The sequence below is a fragment of the Mauremys mutica genome, chromosome 2 (assembly GCF_020497125.1).
Source record: "Mauremys mutica isolate MM-2020 ecotype Southern chromosome 2, ASM2049712v1, whole genome shotgun sequence".
Classification (NCBI taxonomy): domain Eukaryota; kingdom Metazoa; phylum Chordata; order Testudines; family Geoemydidae; genus Mauremys; species Mauremys mutica.
The window spans coordinates 141,831,579-141,852,255 of NC_059073.1; the positions used below are offsets into that span (position 1 = coordinate 141,831,579).

General features: G+C 41.2%; 1 protein-coding gene across 3 annotated transcripts in view; it reads right to left on the bottom strand.

Annotated features, from left to right (window-relative positions):
* The window catches only part of SLC23A2 (solute carrier family 23 member 2), a 110,399-nt gene that overhangs the window by 67,622 nt on the left and 22,100 nt on the right, over positions 1-20,677 (bottom strand). For 2 of the 3 annotated variants that reach the window (XM_045005071.1, XM_045005069.1), the window contains one exon: positions 4,254-4,530. In XM_045005071.1, the coding sequence (XP_044861006.1) occupies positions 4,254-4,358 (105 nt within the window). In that variant the 5' untranslated portion in view covers positions 4,359-4,530. Of the gene's footprint in view, positions 1-4,253; positions 4,531-20,364; positions 20,435-20,677 lie in introns of all 3 variants that reach the window. The other variant, XM_045005070.1, reaches the window with a different exon arrangement.

Genomic DNA, 20,677 nt, shown 5'->3' on the forward strand with positions numbered 1-20,677 from the left:
TTAGTTCATTCATATACTTCCTACACCAATCAACCTATTTGTACTGAATCTTCCCGTGAGTGTTTGGCACTGGTGCGATGACTGCTGGAATACAGTGTCCAGTTCCAGTGCCTGCAGTTCAAGAAGGATGTTGATGAACTGTAGAGCTCACAGAGAATACCCATGAGAATGATTAAACGATCAGAAATCATGCCTTAAGTAGCTCAATCTATTTATCTTAAAAAAGAGAAGATTAAGGGGTGACTACTACACAGCCGACACGGGGAACAAATATTTAATAATGGGCTCTTCAATCTAGCAGACAATGATTCAATGGCTGGAAGTTGAAGATGGACAAATTCAGACTGCAAATTAGAGTAATTAACCACTGGAACAATTTACCACAGTAATGGGAGATTCTCCATCACTAACCATTTTTAAATCAAGACTGCATGTTCTAATAGATCTGCTCTAAGAATTATTTTGTGGAAGTTCCCTTGCCGGTGTAATACAGGAGGCCAGACTAGATGATCACAATAGTCCCTTCTGGCCTTGTAATCTATGAATACCTTCCTTCTTCCTGGGTACATGTTCTAACACTAATAGCATGACCCCTTTCGTCCCACAAACATATGCATATACTTTAACTGAAATATTTGCAGGGTTGTTGTTTTTTTTAACTGCTTGAGTTGTGCCTGTATCTTACGGTCATTACACTGTTACAATATGAAAGATATCCAGGTTCAAAGCTAATCTTCAGTGTACTCATGAGTGTCTCTAGCTACTGCCTCCTACACGTCATTTATTGGTATTAAATTTTCAGATAGAATTCTAACAGCATTCTTTGGGCACCTATGACTTCAGGCTAAGTTTTCTTTTTATTTGAATTGTCATGGGGATGGATTTGTTTAAGTCTGATTTCATATTCTTACTTACAGAATTTCTTCAAATTATAACTGGATTTCAAATATATTTAAAACCCAGGACCCAGACAAAAGTCAGCAGCCAGATCTATATGGTGAGAAGCTTATTCCTTTAAGAGGTGCCACTCCACTGTATTAGGTTTGTTTTTCCCCTTCAGAAGAGGCAAATCAAGTAAAGTACCATTTAGATGGAAGTTTAGTGGAGATGTAAATGCTGCTAAATCATATTTGGATATCCAAGTTTGGAAATAGAATACTGATATTAGCAGGGGTGATTTACTTTGAACAGGTGCATGCTGAATAGTAAGGAAACTGCATGAAACATCAAATCCCCAAAGTCTCTACTTCAACAACTCTGGAAAAAGTATGCCAATTATTGCTTCCTAAATCTCTCTGAGGAAAAGTAGTCAATTGTCCATTTGTAGTTAAATTTGATTACTTTTTCTATTATAATCCATTAAGTGCAAAGCACATATTTAACAAATCTGATTTCTGACATTTTACTTTGCTACAAATGTTCTTTGAAGAAGCTCACAGTACAGAGTAATTAAACAAAGTGAGAAGACAACGAACCAGTAAGTGAGAAATTATATAGCACCGTCTCCTGATATAAATAGTATGCAATAAACTGAAGTGAATCAGATGAAGCTCTTTGGCCAGGTAAACTTGTATCAGTTGATTTATGAAATCTGCTAAGGGAGGACCCAATCCTGTTACCAATTAAGCAAGAGAGTTATGACTTCAGTGGGAGTAGACTTTGGCCAAAGCTAAGAAAGGACAAGGAAAGATGTGGGAGATGCAGAAACGTAACCGGGTCGTGAAAGAATCAAACAAGTGTAACCCATTTCTGCTTGGTGTGGTGCTCTGTCCTCCTCTAGTGCACCTAAACCATGTAGAGATTGATGAGCCTGCTACAGCCTCATCAATGCGGCTTTTAGCTCATGCAGTAGAGGCTCATACACTAAGCTTCAGGGGTCCCAAGTTTGATCCCAGCCGACAACCAGTCAGCGGCATTACACAAGCATCAATGGAGCCTACTGCTGTAGTGTTTTTATTTTTCTCTCAACTGTGAGCAAACCTACAGCACATGAGGGGAAAAAACAGATAGTCTCTCACTCTGCCAAATGCATATTTTGTGAGATTATCACTGATTGCCTCAGCCACATAGTGGGATTGTTTAGCACTATTCCCACGTAGGCTGCCTCTCCACACATATATATATATATATACATATACACACACACACATATACATATATATATATATATATATATATACACACACACACACACACATATATATATATATATATATACACACACACACACACACATATATATATATATATATACACACACACACACACACATATATATATATATATACACACACACACACACACATATATATATATATATATATACACACACACACACACACACATATATATATATACACACACACACACACACACTCACACTCACACAATATGGGAATGGTCAGGAGGAAAAAAAATCTGGTTGATCCACAAACACAGGGACTCATGTCTAACCTGCATCTTCATGAAAATAATATTTGCAACTTTCATATCATAATCTTTGTAGAGGGTCACTAGGACTATCAAATAGCTGACTCTTCTCAGTGCTCTGTTAATGCTGCTCCCAAGAATCGATGCCTTTATAAATAAATAGCCCCTAGCACTGATATTTCAGAGGTCAAACATTTGCAAAGGCAGGCCAATGTCACATGATTCAAAATGAAGGTAGTTAGAGGGAATGTCCTGCCCAAGCTTCAACCTTCTACTCTTAATGTCACTAAGCTCAGCATCCTGGTTCTTTGTTTTGTTGGCTGTGAAGAGATACTAGGACACAGTAGATTTAATCTAATCAGAATTTTTGGAGATGTGAGACTGATGACCGTGTGGACAGTTATATCAGAAGCAAACAGTGGCTAAACATTAGCTCATGGAGGATAAGATCAATAAGATCTCTCCCTTCCTCCTGAAACCAAAAATCTGATAAACTGTGTGGCGACTGGATATATAATTCCAAGTTTACCCACCACATTTTTGTCACATCTTAACAGAAGTAACCAGAAAAAGGAACAAACTTGTGGAAAAGCAACCAGAAATATTTTTTAATGTGAAATGCAGAAAAGCAAGATTATAGATCTGATTGGGAAAGACACCTTAAATTCACTAATGTTCCTACTGGAAACCCCAGTTCTCTTGATGGGGCAAGAGAACCAAATGGTAATGCAGCAGCATTAGTCAAATGGCAAAGTTTTCTTGATTGCAAGCTCGTTATGTTAAAACACTGACATCCAGTGGAGTTGAGGAACTGATGAAGACGTTCTAGACCGGGGTTCTCAAACTGGGGGTCACAAGGTGGTTACACGGGGATCATGAGCCATCAGCTCCATGGGGCTGACAGCCCCGAGCTGCCACTAAATTAAATCCCCCCCTCATTTTATAAAGGGGGGGCACATTCAGAGGCTTGCTGTGTTAAAGGGGTCACCAATATAAAGTTTGAAGAACACTAGTCTAGACAGTCAACAGAGAGCTAACACCAACAAAAACCACTGTGATCCGGTCCACAAAGTAGCACAACTGTGGTATCTACAACTGTGTTAAGTCTGTAAGATATAGACATTAAGCAGTTACAGCACAGTTATGGAGGTTCAGTGCTAAAACTCACCTATTAAAAACATTTAAACATTGTTGCAGCTAGCATAGTTATGCTTCCACAAAAGCTACTAACATAACTTGCTTCAAAATGGTTTTGTATCTATGGCACAATCCTTCAGTATGAAATGAAACATGGCACTGTGTGGAATAATTCAGTGTCATTTACTTTCACCTCAGTTAAAATATAAGGTTTTTTTCATCTTAGCAATGCCATCACTACACACGTTGTTAGTATTTGTTTTTCCGAATAAAACACATTCATTGCAACTACTCATAATATGGAACTACTTTCCCTACTTTAATAAAATTATTTCCAGACAAATTACAGCCTGAATTTCCTCTCAATAGATGTAATTTTGCCAGACAATTTTAAAACAAGATTCTTCCCCAAAAAAGGATGAGTAGGTGTATGCTTACCAAGAGACACATCTTAAGACATGTGTTAGAGAGCTCTATCACAATAGACATTGAGGAGTCAAGAATTTAGCTCATTGATCTAGTAAAAGTCTCTTCATAATGCAATGCCATTCAAAATTTCTATATCTAAAAAGCTTAATTGCATATCTGGACACCATGCTTAAGCCAACATAAACCCTGATAACTGAATAATACAAAAACCTTTTACATATTATTTAAGAAAGAACATTCTTGAATATTTTACTTACAGGTAGAGTGAAGAAGGCAGGATGCTTAGATTCATCTTCATATTTGCCCTCTGTTGAGCTTCCAGTCTCCACCGATTTAGAAGCAGTATTCTTGCCAATCCCCATGGTTTCCAGAATGCCGAGGACTGTCACACAGTAGCTAAATTGAATTTTATGAGATGGGAAGGTGGAGAGGAACAGTGCAGTTTACAGACAGCAACACCGCAGAAGTAAGAATGGCACCTAGCAGTCAAGTTCAAGCATTAGGTTCTGGAAGTACCGTTAGCTTCGATGGCACCTAGAAAATAAAGTGAAACTAATTACATATTTTTTCACGACAAAGCATATTTGTAATACTTTATTAAACCAAAAAAAGGAGACATTTTATAAAATTCATAACAGCCACAACCATTGTGAGTGCAATACCACTTTATCTAACATCCCATATGGAACATTACAATGATCCAGGTTTCCCATAAAACCCTGAAGGAAAGCAACCCCAACTTTAGCTCTCTAACATACTGCCTGCTAAAAAGTTTAGGCTCTCATCCACATGCTCTGCCAAAAATATAGATAGATAGATAGATTAGATAGATTTTTAATTTCTCCCAATTTAGGATACAAATCAAGGCCACTTACTGGTTTGCTCACCCCTTTCCACAAAATCTGGAGAATCATTAATTTACAAACACCATTTGCAGCATTTTGTACACTATAACTATATGAAAACCCAATGTGAACAATGTTTTACATGTTACACTAGCCTACCTATACACGCATCTGCTTATGATTTTATAATTTACTATAATACCCATCAACTTTATTTTGAGTGTTTGAGTAAGAGAGGTTTCCCTTGGGATGGGTTTCTTTGATTATTCTCTCATGCTGAACAGTCGTTTCCCGAGAGGGAGAGATGTGCCTCGTATCTTGAAAAAGTTATTCTCACCACCTTCAGAGTACTGGAGACTTGTATTTTTTTTTTTTAATTCCACTAATTTAGATGGATTAGGACCATTTGTAAAAAACAGAAAATTCCCATCCTTTAGGATGTGGAAGTATGGTGATGCAATTAGCTATTATGCATTCCTGGTGGTTACGCTTCTGCAAGAAGTAAATCCTATGGACCTATATATGGGTAAACCTGATCTTTAAAGGTAACTCCACGCTGCCATTTTAAAATAGAAAAAACACACATTTAGCTTGGCACAGTAAGCTGAAACTTCACAACATGAGGCACATTCCTCCGCTATAGTGTTTGGAACATCCCAGCTCTTCAACAATCCAAAACTTGACATCCCCAAGAATGAAAAAAACAGCCTGAATTATCAACCCCAGTTCCCCAGCTGGCAATGCAGAACATCATCGCTAAGTTCCCAGGCCAGATGAGCCCTGTTCTGACATCATTGAATGTATTTGGTGATATTCTATCATCAGACACCTATAAATAAAAATCAGTAATAGGCAAGATGAAAAAAGACTAAACCACAAAGAATATGACACATCACAAGGTCAGGAAGAGGAAGGAGAAAAATACTCCCCAGCAAAAAAAAAAAACAACCAAAACCATCAGGGGGGAATTTCTGTGAAAGTAGCCACAAAATTGAAACAGAAGAAAAACCCATGGTACTCTATGTACTCTAAAGTCAGTGACATTTTCAACTAAATCCCTGAGGTGAAAAGGCAGTGAATGAACATTAAAAAAGAAATCACGAGAAACAAATCTCAGCACAGCCACATAACAAATCCCAACAAAGTAGTGACCGTTTATTCTCTTTCCTAAAGGTTGTCTAGCAAAATGCCAGGAGTTTATTGTCTAATGCAACTGCAGTAATAATGACACTTGATGCTTTGAGCAGGGGGTTGGACTAGATGACCTCCTGAGGTCCCTTCCAACCCTGTGATTCTATGATGTGTGACCTGTTCTGTAGATGGCAGAGTTTGGGCTATGTTTGGAATCATTACACAATACCTCAATATTTAAAAACTTGTTCCAATTTAAGAATTATCCATTTGCTAGTCGATTCTGGTTACTCTGGTTGATGAACAATTTAGTTTTAAAAATAATTTAACATTTAGACCGCAAAAAAAAAACAGATATTAAAAAGTGCTATTTGAACATTGAAATGCAAGTGAAGCACTCCTACTAGAAAAGTGAAATGGCCTCAAAAGAAGTATTCTTAACTCAAAGGCTTATAAGAGCCAGTAATTTTAAAGTATATGTTAAGAGGATACTGGCAAATCGTTCTTGCAGTTGGACCTTTAAATTAAAAAACAAAAAAGGAGCGCCAGTCCAAGTGCTCAGTGTTTGGAACACCCTTTTGTAAACAAAACCTTTCAATCCCCACCAGATGCTCACATTTCCACTTGAAAAATATGACCTGCCAGAGACGGAAAGTAACTGGTTTGCTTCTAATTTGTATACCTTTATCACTGTTGACAGCTCCAAAAATAATGTGGCAAATGTTAGTGCAACACCTACTGGAGATGTTCACGGTGTCTGGATGGCACAAAAATAGAAGAGAACACGAAGACGAGAAAAAGAGACATTGAAAAAGTCCACAGGATTACAAAACAAACAGTTTATCCCTTAAAGAGGCTCAAAGAGTTTACTTGAAATGGACAAAAGATCTTTAAAGTGCATAGATATCACCAATAAAAAGTATAAAAGGTTGTGTATATAGGGGGAGGAATGGATAGCAAACCCCATAAAAAGTGAAGTAACTTGGAACCTATTTAATTCCCTCTTCCATTGTGATTTATATCATATCAAAAGAGGAAAAACTGCATTTACCACATTCTTTAGGAGCACTGTGACTCATGGTTGAGCCATTAACCGGGACTAACATGGCAAAATTGTCATCCTTGCTTCTTCCCACTTGACTGATAAAGAACTGCCTTATGAACCAGAGAACAAACAATAAATAAAAATGTAGTCACATGCATTTCTCCAACACATACCACAATATCAGAGTTTCTTTTAGGAAAGACATGGAGAGGAGAAAAGGACCATCACCTTTTGAGTACAGTGTTAATTAAAGCATAGATGCTGTATTAAAAAAAAATAATTTCTGTCCTCTAGACTGTGAGCTGCTTGCGGCAATGATAATGTCTTTCTTTAGATCTATTGAAAACTTAAGATGCCAGCTCTCAATAAATAAGCTGTTGGTAGTTTTCAACTTGTGAAATCTACCAAGGGCTAGGCAGCAACAGAAAATCACAAAAATTAGCAGTTTATTCTGAAACCAAGACTGCACTGCATTCAGGATATATTGTAAATGCTTGGGCATTTTTGATCTGTTGACTTCTTTTCCGTAACCATACTTAAAACATTAATCCATTTGACAGATGCCTAGCTAGGAACCCCAGGCCCACAAGTTTGTTTAAGCTGCTTTTGTTGAACACTCAGAGCACTTCCAATCCTGTAGGATTTTGAAATCCTAAATTCATTTCATCGCTGAAATGCTGACTTCAAGCCTAAAATTCTTGTTTGACAATCCTCTATCTCCACAGTAAAAATCTGAAGACATTAAGCTGATGAAATTTTTTCAGAACTTTTACACGTGAAGAAGCTTCACAGTATTTATGTAATTATTAAATTCTGACAGCAAAATTTACAAGAAAATAAAGTGAGGGGTCAGATACAGATCTTTGTGGGATTTGAAAAGTTTTACAATTCTGCTGAGTGACCAGAACAAACTACCCAGGAGGATCATGGCAAGAGGGCATGGAAAATTACTACCTTTTAATGTTGTTTGTCCTGGTGATTCCCCACAAGTACTATAAAACTTGACAGAGGCTGACTCAGGTCTAGGTCCCTACTAATTCACATTTCTGATGTCGTGAACAAGTAGTATCTAGCTTCTCTCAGGGCATGTCTTCGCTAGCAACCTTAAAGTGCTGCCGCGGCAAGGCTTTAATGTGGCTATTTACTTGAGGCACCAGCGCTGGGAGAGAGCTCTCCCAGTGCTGTAAAAAACCCACCTCCACGAGGGGAATAGCCACCAGCGCTGGTGCACTGTCTACACTACCACGTTACAGCGCTGAAACTTGCAGCGCTCAGGGGGTGTTTTTCCACACTCGGGAGCGAGAAAGTTGCAGCTCTGTAAAGTGCCAATGTAGACAAGCCCTAAGAAATAGGTGGATTCCACTTCATATCAAGTGGACACTCTTGTCCTCTAGGAGTTTTCCTTTTTGACTATGATTTACACTTGGTTTGTCTGGGTGGAGCAACAGAGGACTCAAAGGACAAATTGAATGTCCCCTGCCACACCTACGAGTGAAGAGGGAGAGTGAACTACTACAGCACAACCACTGTGGTAACCCTTAGGGTTACCAGCCTTAGGGTGGGACACTAAGGGCTTGTCTACACTCCCATTTACTTCGGTATAATTTATGTCACTCAGGGGTGTGCATAATCCACACCTGTAGCACTTCTAGTATAGACTAGCCCTAAGGCACTGCCCTGTTTTGTTCCTGGGGTGTAGGGAGGGAACAGGAAGGGAAATGTAGGCTGCAGCTGCACAGCTCCAAAGATCTTCTGGGATGTGACACATGCCCTGAGAAAGGAGGTGGCGTGGGAGCCTAAACTCAACATCAGCTGCCCTTCAGGGTCAAAGAAACCTCAAGAACTAAGTGAGTTCCACCAATCTCCCACTAAGGAGCCTAGAATCCTGTAAAATGACATATTCAGAGAGGAGTGAATCATCTTAATTACAGGCTAAAGAAATTTATGATTTTTTTGTTCTCAAATTTAGCCCTAACGTTGATGTACGCCACTAACTTCCCTCCTCCACAAGCTGGGCCTGCTCTATCAGCAGATATTTGAAATAAGATCAACAAAATTTAGCAACACTTAGCTCTGCTGCAATGTAAAATAAGCCCAGAACATCTATGTAACAGTTGTCTGATTTTCAGAGGTGCCAAGCCTCTGAAACTTTCATTAGCTTCAATGGCAGTTGAGAGTGCTCAGCACCTCAGAAAATCAAGACATACTATATTTAAGGACCCTATTGATTTAGACATCGCTAACCTCAGGTTCTGAGTTAGAAAATAGTCCATTTCTGTATGGGCTTGAGACAGAGTTGTGGACCGGAAAACTGACTCTTACCATTTAGGTATATGTACTGATAAGATACAAAATACAGTTTTGAAACTTACTGTAGGGTGACCAGACGTCCCGATTTTAACAGGACTGTCCCGGTATTTGCTTGTTTATCCTGCGTCCCGACTGATACACTGGACAAACAAGCCATTTTGCCCTCCGCTCCTGTGCACAGGCGGAGCCCGAAGGGGCTCGCCCTCCCCGCCCCGACTCCGCCCCTTCATTCCCCCATTGGATCCCTTCCCCAAATCCCCGTCCTGGCCCCGCCTCTTCCCCAAGCATGCTGCATTCCTCCTCCCTCCCAGGCTTGCGCTGATCAGCTGTATGGCGGCGCAAGCGCTGGAGGGAGGGAGTGACACCAGCGTGTGGGGCGCGGCCATGAAGAAGGTAGGGCCAGGGCGGGGATTTGGGGATGACAAAATTGCTTGTTTGTCCAGCATCCCAAGCCACGTGAAGGTAGGAGAGGCAGCGGGGCACCTGGCCGGGCCACCAGTGCCGCGCCCCAGACCCCGCACCTGAGGGGAAGAGCTGCCGCCTACCGGCCCCCTCCCCTGCAGCGGCTGGCAGCCCCCGTTCCTCGAGAGCTCCCATGTCCCCCAGCCCCTTTGCCCAGCTGTTGCGTGTGCCATGTGCCCTGCCCTGAACCCCCCGGGGCCGCAGTGCAGGGACAGGCCACGGGCGGGTCGGCGCCACAGGCCGTTCTTGTACAGGGCAACTCGGTGGGGTTACAGCGGCTGCAGGCTGAGCACGCCCCAACCGTTCACTTCCTAATCCCAGGGTGCTCTGTGCTGCAAGGCAGAGCTGCCGCCTGCCTGAAATGCTGCTGTCTGAGTGGGCGGGATTGCACCAGATGGGCACCTTCCCCTGGGGGGGGGGGGAGGTGGAGAAAAGGTGAGCTGGGGGGGGCCCCCTCCGGCGGCTTTTTTTTCCTCTCCCCTTCCCCCCCGTGTCCTGATATTTCACCTTTGTCATCTGGTCACCCTAACTGACTGGAAAGTGGAAAAGATTAATATTTCAGGTCATCCTTCTTTAGCATGCCAAAATACAATTTTAGCAATACTGCAGCACTGTTTCAGTGAAGAGCTGCACCACAGACTGCAATTAAAGACAGCTCTCAAGTCCTGCTGTACCAGGCAGAGAGCCATGAAAACTTTAGGCCTGTAACCAAATCACTGGATTTACTTTGTTATGATCTAGAAAAGAACTGCACCTAAGCTAAGTAGTCTACATTGTTCTGCAGCAGATCCTTGGTGACTGTGAGGAAGGAGACTGCATTAAGAACAGGATCCCATACAATCTGGCTGCCAGCAGACATTTACATTTAAAGAGGTGAGAAAGAGGGGAGGACTCAAGACTATGGCTGCCAGAGAATATCAAGGGAGACTCATGCCACACAAGATAGTGGAGAGATGCAAAGGGTCCCGGGAAGTTGTAAAAGAAATTCTGCCTTTAACAAACACTGAATTGACCTGATTAGAGAAACAAGACTGGTTTTCAACATTCTTAACTATTGAAACAAACAATTATGGAATGTTGTTGAGGCTCTAATTAACCAAGTTCACTTACTGGGTATAGCTCTCACTTGCCAGATAACCAATTAAACATAAAAGCAAGACAATTCCCAATTAATTATGGAATGGCAGCTTTATCCTGATTGTTCCTGGCTTTGGTCAACTCTCAAGTCATTAATGACAAATTTCAGGGTTTAATTTTCTCTAGAGTGAAGTGCAGATTTGTAAAGAGATATTTCCATGATATCAAGATCCTGGTGGATCTTCAACTGATTAAATGCGAGTCACTTTTTGTATAGTTGTCTTACTACACATGAACACAACACAACTGCTCTTTTACAGACAGTCTGACGAACGCTGTCATAATAATTAATATTTCAAGTCCCACAGAAATCAGACTCTGGGCACAATTGTATCAAGTCCATAAAATGGACATATTTCTAACTATGCAGAATGAACATTAGCTTTTTCTAATTAAACAAAACTACAGTTTATGTTCATGTATTAAAAAACAAGAAACTAGTTTTGTCTATTTAGATTATAAACTGTTTCGGGCAGCAGCTCTTTCGTTTTCTTGGTAGAGTGACTATCAAAATGGGGCTGTCACATGTGATTGAGGCCTCTAGGCACTACCATAAATAATCAAGTTGCGTTATCTAACAGCCTAGTCTAGCCTGCAACATTCTGGTTTTTAAAATGAAGTACTTCTCTGCTGGAGGGTAAAAATTTAATCCCAACATAAAAGTTCATGACCAAGTTATGAAACACTGAAAAAACAAATCACTGCTACAGTGCTCAAAGAAACCTAACTTCTACTTGAAGGATTATCCTTGCAGTTATGCTGACAAGTGTCACAATAATTATATGGTAGCTCCCCAACACCTGTCTAGCTGATATAACTGCAAGGTTAATAAAGCCCAATATATACTGAAATTAATATATATAACTTGAGCAAAATACTGATTAGGGGACCAATCCTACAAGAAACCAATTCCCCTTAACTCTGATTGGCTCACAGAATTTGCCCAAGTAATTAATCTTAAAATTGGTGCTTAGATAGGAGCTTTATAAACAAGTAATTTAACAGTTTAAGTCCTTATTCTGCAAACTGTTCCAGGTGGGCAGAACCCTGAGCCCACATGAAGGTGCGACAGCCTTGCTCTGCATGGTGTGAGGATCCATGCTTGCAAGTTCAGGTCCTTAACCACTGTACTTATTTTATTTTTTAAATAGTTTTCTTTTTCAGTCTGGGAGAACAGATTTTCCACAGAGTATCGCAAACTGGAGCCTCCTTCGGATAAAAGAAGGCTTACAATAAAAGGAAAACAAATTGTACACAAGTCCTTTACAACAACAGTTTTCCATGACAGTGTCTAAAAGGTAACCATAACAAAGGTTTGCAATACCTCTGAAAAAAGGCTTAGCACTCAAACAACATCTTTCAGATGCTTACAAGGCAAGTATGTTTCAAATCCCTGATGCAATACTTTTAAGTACGATCTCTAAAAATCCTTTATGAAACAGGTATCTCTGCCCAATAGAAATGTTGGGACTGTACAGAGAAGTGGATAAAAAGCTTGGCAAGTACCCCAAAAAACTAACCAAATATTTGGACTTTTAAAAGTAGATTCAAAGGACATTTAGGTGACCCCTGGATACTGAGTTAGTTTCTTACTTGGGTTCTGAGATGCTGTTGCTTTAAAACAAGACTTCAAAAGAGAACCTAATATTTTCTAGTGGTTGCAGTATTTCAACTGTCCTACAAAATAATCTAAAGAATTAAGATTCCAGGAGCATCCCATCCCTCTGAAGCTAAGAATTTCTGTGGAGTCAATGGCTCTGTCTATACTACGGATCTTACAGTGGCACAGCTGTACCACTGCAGCTGCACCACTAAGCTCTCCTGTATAGCCGCTCTATGCCAGTGGGAGAGAGGTCTCCTGCCAGCATAATTAAACCACCCCCAACAGGTGGCGGTAGCTATGTCAGTGGGAGAGTGGTAGTGTAGACAAAGCCAGTGTGAAGCAATGGAAGCAGCTACAAGCATGGTTGAGAGCTCTTTCTGTTCAGAATATCACCAGGAAGGAATAAAGGAGAGCAGCAGAATACAGACCCTGGACTTCAGAAAAGCAGTTTGACTCCCTCAGGGAACTGATGGGCAGGATCCCCTGGAAGGCTAATATGAGGGGGAAAGGAGTCCAGGAGAGATGGCTGTATTTTAAAGAAGCCTTATTGAGGGTGCAGGAACAAACCATCCTGATGTGCAGAAAGAACAGCAAAAATGGCAGGCGACCAGCTCGGCTTAAGAGTGAAATCTTTGGTGAAAGTCAACACAAACAGGAAGCTTACAAAAAGTGGAAACTTGGACAGATGACTAGGGAGGAGTATAAAAAACATTGCTTGAACATGCAGGGGTGTAATCAGAATGGCCAAGGCACAATTGGAGTTGCAGCCAGCAAGGGATGTGAAGAGTAACAAAGGATTTCTACAGGTATGTTAGCAACAAGGTGGTGGTCAGGAAAAGTGTGGGACCCTTACTGAATGGGGGAGGCAACCTAGTGACAGAGGATGTGTAAAAAGCTGAAGTACTCACTCAATGCTTTTTTTGCCTCCGTCTTCACAGACAAGGTCAGCTACCAGACTGCTGCACTGGACATCACAGTAGGGGGAAGAGGTGAGCAGTCCTCAGTGGTGAAAGAACAGGTTAAGGACTATTTAGAAAAATTGGATATACACAAGTCCATGGGGCCAGATGCAATGCATTCAACGGTGCTGATGGAGTTGGCTGATGTGATTCCAGAGCCATAGACTTTGAAAACTCTTGGAAATTGCGGGAGGTCCCAAACGATTGGGAAAAGAAATATAGTGCCCATCTTTAAAAAAAAGGGAAGAAGGAGAATCTGGCAAACTACAGACTGGTCAGTCTCACCTCTGTCCCCGGAAAAATCATGGAGAAGGTCCTCAAGGAATCCCTTTTGAAGCACTTAGAGAGGACAGTGATCAAGAACAGTCAACAGGGATTCACCAAGAGCAAGTCATGCCTGACCAACCTGACTGCCTTCTATGATGAGATAACTGACTCTGTGGATATGGGGAAAATGGTGGATGTGATATACCTTGACTTTAGCAAAGCTTTTGATACGATCTCCCACAGTACTCTTGCCAGCAAGTTAACGAAGTATGAATTGGATAGACTATAAGGTGGATAGAAAGCTGGCTAGATCGTCAGACTCAATGGGTAGCGATCAACGGTTCAATGTCCAGTTGGCAGCCAGTATCAAGCGGAGTGCCCCAGCAGTCGGTCCTGGGGCCAGTTTTGTTCAACAGCTTTATTAATGACCTGGATGATGGGATGGATTGCACCCTCAGCAAGTTCGCGGATGACACTAAGCTGTGTGGAAAGGTAGATATGCTGGAGAGTGGGATAGGGTCCAGAGTGATGTAGACAAATTGGAGGACTGGGCCAAAAGAAATCTGATGAGGTTCAACAAGGACAAGTGCAGAGTCCTGCACTTAGGATGGAAGAATCCCATGCACCGCTACAGACTGGGGACCAACTGTCTAAGCAGCAGTTCTGAGGATTACAGTGGACGAGAAGCTGGGTAGGAGTCAGCAATTGCCCTTGTTGCCAAGAAGGCTAACGGCATATTAGGCTGTATAAGTAGGTACATTGCCAGCAGATCGAGGGACATGATCATTCCCCTCTATTCGACATTGGTGAGGCCTCATCTAGAGTACTGTGTCCAGTTTTGGGGCCCACACTACACAAAATGGATGTGGAAAAATTGGGAAGAGTCCAGCAAAGGGCAACAAAAATGATTAGGGGGCTGGAGCACATGACCTATGAGGAGAGGCTGAGGGAACTGGGATTGTTTAGTCTGCAGAAGAGAAGAATGAGGAGGGATTTGATAGCTGCTTTCAACTACCTGAAAGGGGGTTCCAAAGATTATGGATCTAGACTGTTCTCAGTGGTACCTGATGACAGAACAAGGAGTAATGGTCTCAAGTTGCACTGGGGGAGGTTTAGGGTTGGATATTAAGAAAAACTTTTTCACTAGGAGGGTGGTGAAGCACTGGAATGGGTTACCTAGGGAGGTGGTGGAATCCCCTTCCTTAGAGGTTTTTAAGGTCAGGCTTGACAAAGCCCAGGCTGGGATGATTTAGTTGGGAATTGGTCCTGCTTTGAGCAGGGGGGTGGACTAGATAATCCCCGGAGGTCTTTTCCAACCGTAATCTTCTATGATTCCGGTTGAATCATCACTGGCTCCGGTGGTCTATTACAGTCCAATTTTTAAGTTTTCAGCCATTTTGACTTTATGAAATTACACCCGTGCAGCGTACAGCCACCATAAGGTGTGTACCTATACCATGCCAAGAGTCCTAGACCACTATGACATCAGAGGTCATGCAAAATACAAAATGATGAGGTCTAAATTAGCTGTTATCACTCAAGAACAAAAGATTTTGGAGTCATTGTGGATAGTTCTCTGAAAACATCCATTTAATATGCAGCAGCAGTCAAAAAATCCTAACAAAACGTTAGGAACCACTAGGAAAGGGACAGATAAGAGACAAAATAGCATAATGTCACTATATAAATCCATGGTACACCCACAGTTTAACTACTGTGTGCAGTTCTGGTCACCTCATCTCAAAAATGATAAATTAGTATTGGAAAAAGTACATGTCGCAATCCGATTCATAGTTATGGCTATGTATGGCCACTTGTCGGTCCACGGCCATCTTGAACCTGTTCAAAGGACAAGACAGCCTCCATGTTGGACCAAGTTCTTGTTAAAGGGCAGAGATGCTATCCTGCCCAGCAACACTGGTTGTGTATGCTTTTCCTTTTTTTTTACTGGGTTATCTAAGGGTCAGGCTGGTGCCGTGTGCAGAGACCTGCTCCTGCCCAGCAACTTGTGGTGCCGTGTGCAGAGACCTGATCCTGCCCAGCAACTTGTAGTGTCGTGTGCAACATTTTGGTGCTGTGTGCATTTTTCCCGCTCTTTTGGGCCCGGTCGTCTGGAGGTCAGGCTGGTTCTGCCCAGCAACTCCAGAGTACTGTATACAGAGACCTGATTCTGCCCAGATACTCCAGTGTGCCGTGTGCAAATCCTTCCGACGTGGGGTGGCAACAGCTCAAATCCTGAAGGGAGGAGGGACCAGGGAGCCAATCAGATGCTGACACGAGGGAGTGAGACCTTTCAATAAAACTAGGTTTCCCCCCAGCAAATCTTGTCTTGACCATTTTCTTTTTGGTGGAGTATCCGCGTGTTAGCTGAAGGACCTGATCAACCTTTTGGCCAGGGTCTCCTCCCGGTAATAGCTAGCTCGTGTTCGTGTGGAGTATCCGCGTGTCAGCTGAAGGACCGGATCAACCTTTCAGCCAGGGTCTCCTCCCGGTATTGCTAGCTCGTGTCGTGTTGTTTTGGATCCATTTCCATCAACTCGTCATGCTTCTGGTGTCTGCTCTGCTGGTCAGCTGCGCCTGGAGTGCGGTATTTGCTTTTTGATATCTGACAGTTAGCTTATTTAGCCTCTTACTTGTTCCCTTCCCTAACTTGGTACCAAATATCTACTCAGAATATCAGGATTGTATTAGTGAGCTCAGAATTGCACAATTGCTTAGCTAGCTTGTATAATAGTATACTTGTTATTGAATTGTTAATTGCAAACTGCTTTATGTGTTTGAATCAGTGCTCTGTCTGTGTCCAGTGTGTGTGTGTTTAACTTGGGAGCTGCCTCTACTTAGAGGGTGGCTGACCAAGGGGGTCCAGTCCCCGCGGTCTGAGTGAGTGGAATCTGCCCAGCTGCAGCCGCACCACACTCTGGGTTTACCCTCTGTGTGAAGGCAAGGGTGGCTGAGGCAGTGGCCCGTGGGTCTCTTTTCTGTGTTTGCACCGGGCACCGCCCTGACGAACCCGATTCCTATCTGTGTGATTGGTGTGTCTGCCTATTTGGTGTGGTGTGGTGAGCAGTATACAGTGTATTATTACTGTGTTTTGGGGTGTGTTTGTACTTTTGATACCATCCCAGCCAAAGTTGCCTATTCCCCCAGCCCAAGTTGTAAAAATCCCTAAATAAACGCAGCCACTTGGCTTTTCAGTGTTACCCTGGTCCTGCCTGTCTTTTCCTCACGCAATACCAAGCTTGAACGAACCCCCAGCTAATTCAGACAGTACAAAGATCAGCAACAAAAATGATTAAAGGTATGGAACAGCTTCCATATGAAGAACGATTAAAAAGGCTGGGACTGTTCAGCTTGGAAAAGAGGGGGTCTATAAACTCATTACTAGAGGTCTATAAACTCATTACTAGAATGGAGGTCTATAAACTCATTACTAGAATGGAGACAGTGAATAAAAAGTGTTATTTACCCCTTCTCAATTGGAAACAGTCCAGTGGAGGGCAACAAAAATGATTAGGGGGCTGGAGCACATGAGCCAGCGATCATAAGACATGAACCAGCAATCACATGATGAAATTAATAGGTAGTAGGTTTAAATCAAACATAAGGAAGTACTTTGTCACACAATGCAGAGCCAACATGTGGCATTCGTTGCCGGGATACTGTGAAGGCCGAAAGTATAACTGGGTTAAAAAAATAATTAGGTAAGTTAATGGAGGATAGGTCCAACACAGTGGCTATTAGCCAAGATGGTCAGGGATGTGACCACATATTTTGGGTGTCCCAAAACCTCGGACTGCAAGAAGATCGGACCGGATGCCTAGGGATGAGTCACTCGATAAACTGAGATGTTCTGTTCCCTCCCTTTGAATCATCTGGCCCAGCCACTGTTGGAATACAAGATGCTGGACTAGATCACTCTACCACTAATTTATATGCAACAATTTTGTTAGTTGTACGAGGGAGACTTGCATAGATACTGGATTAACTAGCTCAAATGCCACACTCATATGCCCATCTGCCAACCACACAAATCAACATAAAACTCTCAACACAACTACTCCTTCCCAGATACAACCACGCACACAAATACCACAACCAGCTTACACAATAATTCCAAATACATATAGCCTTGACTACTGCACACACCCCTCATTCGCCACCAGCAGAAATCCACACAACTCTTCCAGCACAATACAACCCACATACAAAATCAACACAATCACCCATCGAACCAGCAAACAGAATAACCCCAAACATCACTCTGATCCCTAGAATGTCTGAGTCAATGTGAAGCAATGGAAACAGCTACCAATATGACTGAGAGCTTTTTGGCTCCGACCTTTTTTTTTTAAACCAATATGACTTCACCAAACAGATCCCTGTGACTGCACAGGCTTTCAGCAACTAGTATGTCTTTGTAATTCATCTGCTATGCTTGGGCATATCTACACAGGGATGCTCAGGAAAATTAAGCTCAATTAACTGAAGAAGGTGTGAATTGAAAGCATATTGAAACATTGTGTGGACTCTCATGGTGAGAAGTAATATGGACTCAGTTCCCTTTAAACTCAGCCTGAGAGTCCACACGGCTTTAATGTACTTTAAATTCACAACATCAATTATTTTGGCTTAACTTTCCTGCATGTTGCTGTGTAGACACACCATTCAGGTATATACCACTGTTTATACTGAGAACAAAGATAATCGGTATTTTCTGGACACACTTGACCCTATAATTTTCCTCTGATCCTGTATTTTTTCCTGTTGGTGATCATTCTTGCTACATCATCCTTGATTGGTTTAATCTCCTGTGGAGCACAGTACATACTAAGTTCATATACAAATAAAAAATGAACAAGTAAGATGCTTCCAATATAGGCTGAAACAACAGATTTGAAAAGGAATGTGATAATAAAAATTAGGGGATCAGTGTTTCAGATTTTGTGCCTTTTAGCTTAACAGCATTAAAAAGATGTAAAGTGAATTCTGGGAATAATGTCCACAGCAAATTTGAGAAAGACATTACACTTGCAGTTGTCATTATGAAACAGAACACCATTTTGAGTTCTTACTCTGCACCATGTAGCCAGACACATGTTAAAATGAATGCAATCCATGTCCATTTCTGGCAGAAATCACGTCAATTTTAAAACATTATATTATTTCTCCTCTATGTTGCATGTGTCATTACTGAAATGACTGTACTTTTAAATGTTATCTCCTGTCAATAAATGTTTAGGTCTTCATGTCAGAACCCAAATAACTTTTTAAAATATGTATCACATGGCAGTGTATACCTTGCCCAGGAATGATTACATTCATTTATTTTATTCTGGTGCAGAATTAGTAATAACCTCTGAAATTTCAAGGCAGTTTTAATCTGGATATACTATTTTTCCTCCAGAAAAATTCATGCAATTGACACCAAGGGGTCTTTTTGGTCCTCATGTATTGCATGTTTATTTGTGAATTGAAAAATTTTGATATCCTCATAGACACTATAGTTTATTAAATCCTGTTCACCTGCTCATGAAGACTCCTGACAGCATGCGGAGTAAACATTATTTGTTTAACCTTTCATTAAACTGCCATGCAGAAATATAGGGTAAGCTATCTTTATCCATAAGCCCAGACTCATTTTCATTTCTAGTATCAGAGGGGTAGCCGCGTTAGTCTGGATCTGTAAAAGCAGCAAAGAGTCTTGTGGCACCTTATAGACTAACAGATGTTTTGGAGCATGAGCTTTTGTGGGTGAATTTGTCTTGCATCCGACGAAGTGGGTATTCACCCACGAAAGCTCATGCTCCAAAACATCTGTTAGTCTATAAGGTGCCACAAGACTCTCTGCTGCTTTCATTTCTAGCTTAAATCAAGTCTTTGGTCAGAGAGAATCCTCTTGTTGGAAGAGCATATTTAATACTCCTCCGAACTGCAAAAGCTAGAGCACTCGGTCCCCTTCTAAAACTACATTACCTTAAAGTCAACATGAGACTAATCAACCCAAGAGTGAGTGAGTGTCTACTTTTGGTTAGGTACTTTGCACAAAAAACTCATGACTGATAACAACTATCCTTTCTAGCTTTGTAAAGTATTTGAGAAATGTGAATCTTCCATTTATTGTTCTGAAATATCCAACATTGTTCAAAGAAAACCCAACAGCAACAATTTTTTTCCTCCCCAAATTACCTGCTATAAACACTTCAGAGTTTTCAATTACTGTAAAGCTCCATTCTTAACTGAATGATTTCCACGTGCACAGGTTTTTTCTCTTATTTCAAGGATTTTTTTTAATTTAAGTCTGTAGGCAAATATATTGCCACAGATGACTTTACAAATTAAGAATGGCTTAAGCATTTCTTCCTAGCTCTCTTTACAGCAGTCACAAATCTGTTTTCTACAGTAAGCAAATAAAACTGGTTAAAGTCCTCACATCCAAATGACATGTTTTGAATGTTAGTTTGTAAAATCAGAAGAATTTTTCATATGGTTTATAGTCATTTACATATTATATTATTTATGTCTACTTAATTATAAACTGGACATTTAATATCTAAACTTAAGCAGCTGAGTTCTTCCTTTTACAACTTCAATTCAAAGAAAATATCTTACCTCCAGAAATCTGTACTAATCTCTACAGAGCCTCTCAACCAACTGTCCTCTCCAAAGTTTCTTGCGTTTTCTACACAGAGGAACTGAAGGCTGTGAGTAACATTCTACTAAAATGCAGACATAATGAAGGTTTTTTATAATCTAGATGGGCTCGTTATATTGTGTAACTATTTTATCCAATCAGAATCACTATTTACATTATACAACAGCTAAAAATACAGGAAGACACCACATGGTCACAAGCTGTTACTACATGCCTCTGACATAACAGAAAATGTAAGTAAATGCACAAGAAGTCGCTTTATGAGTAATA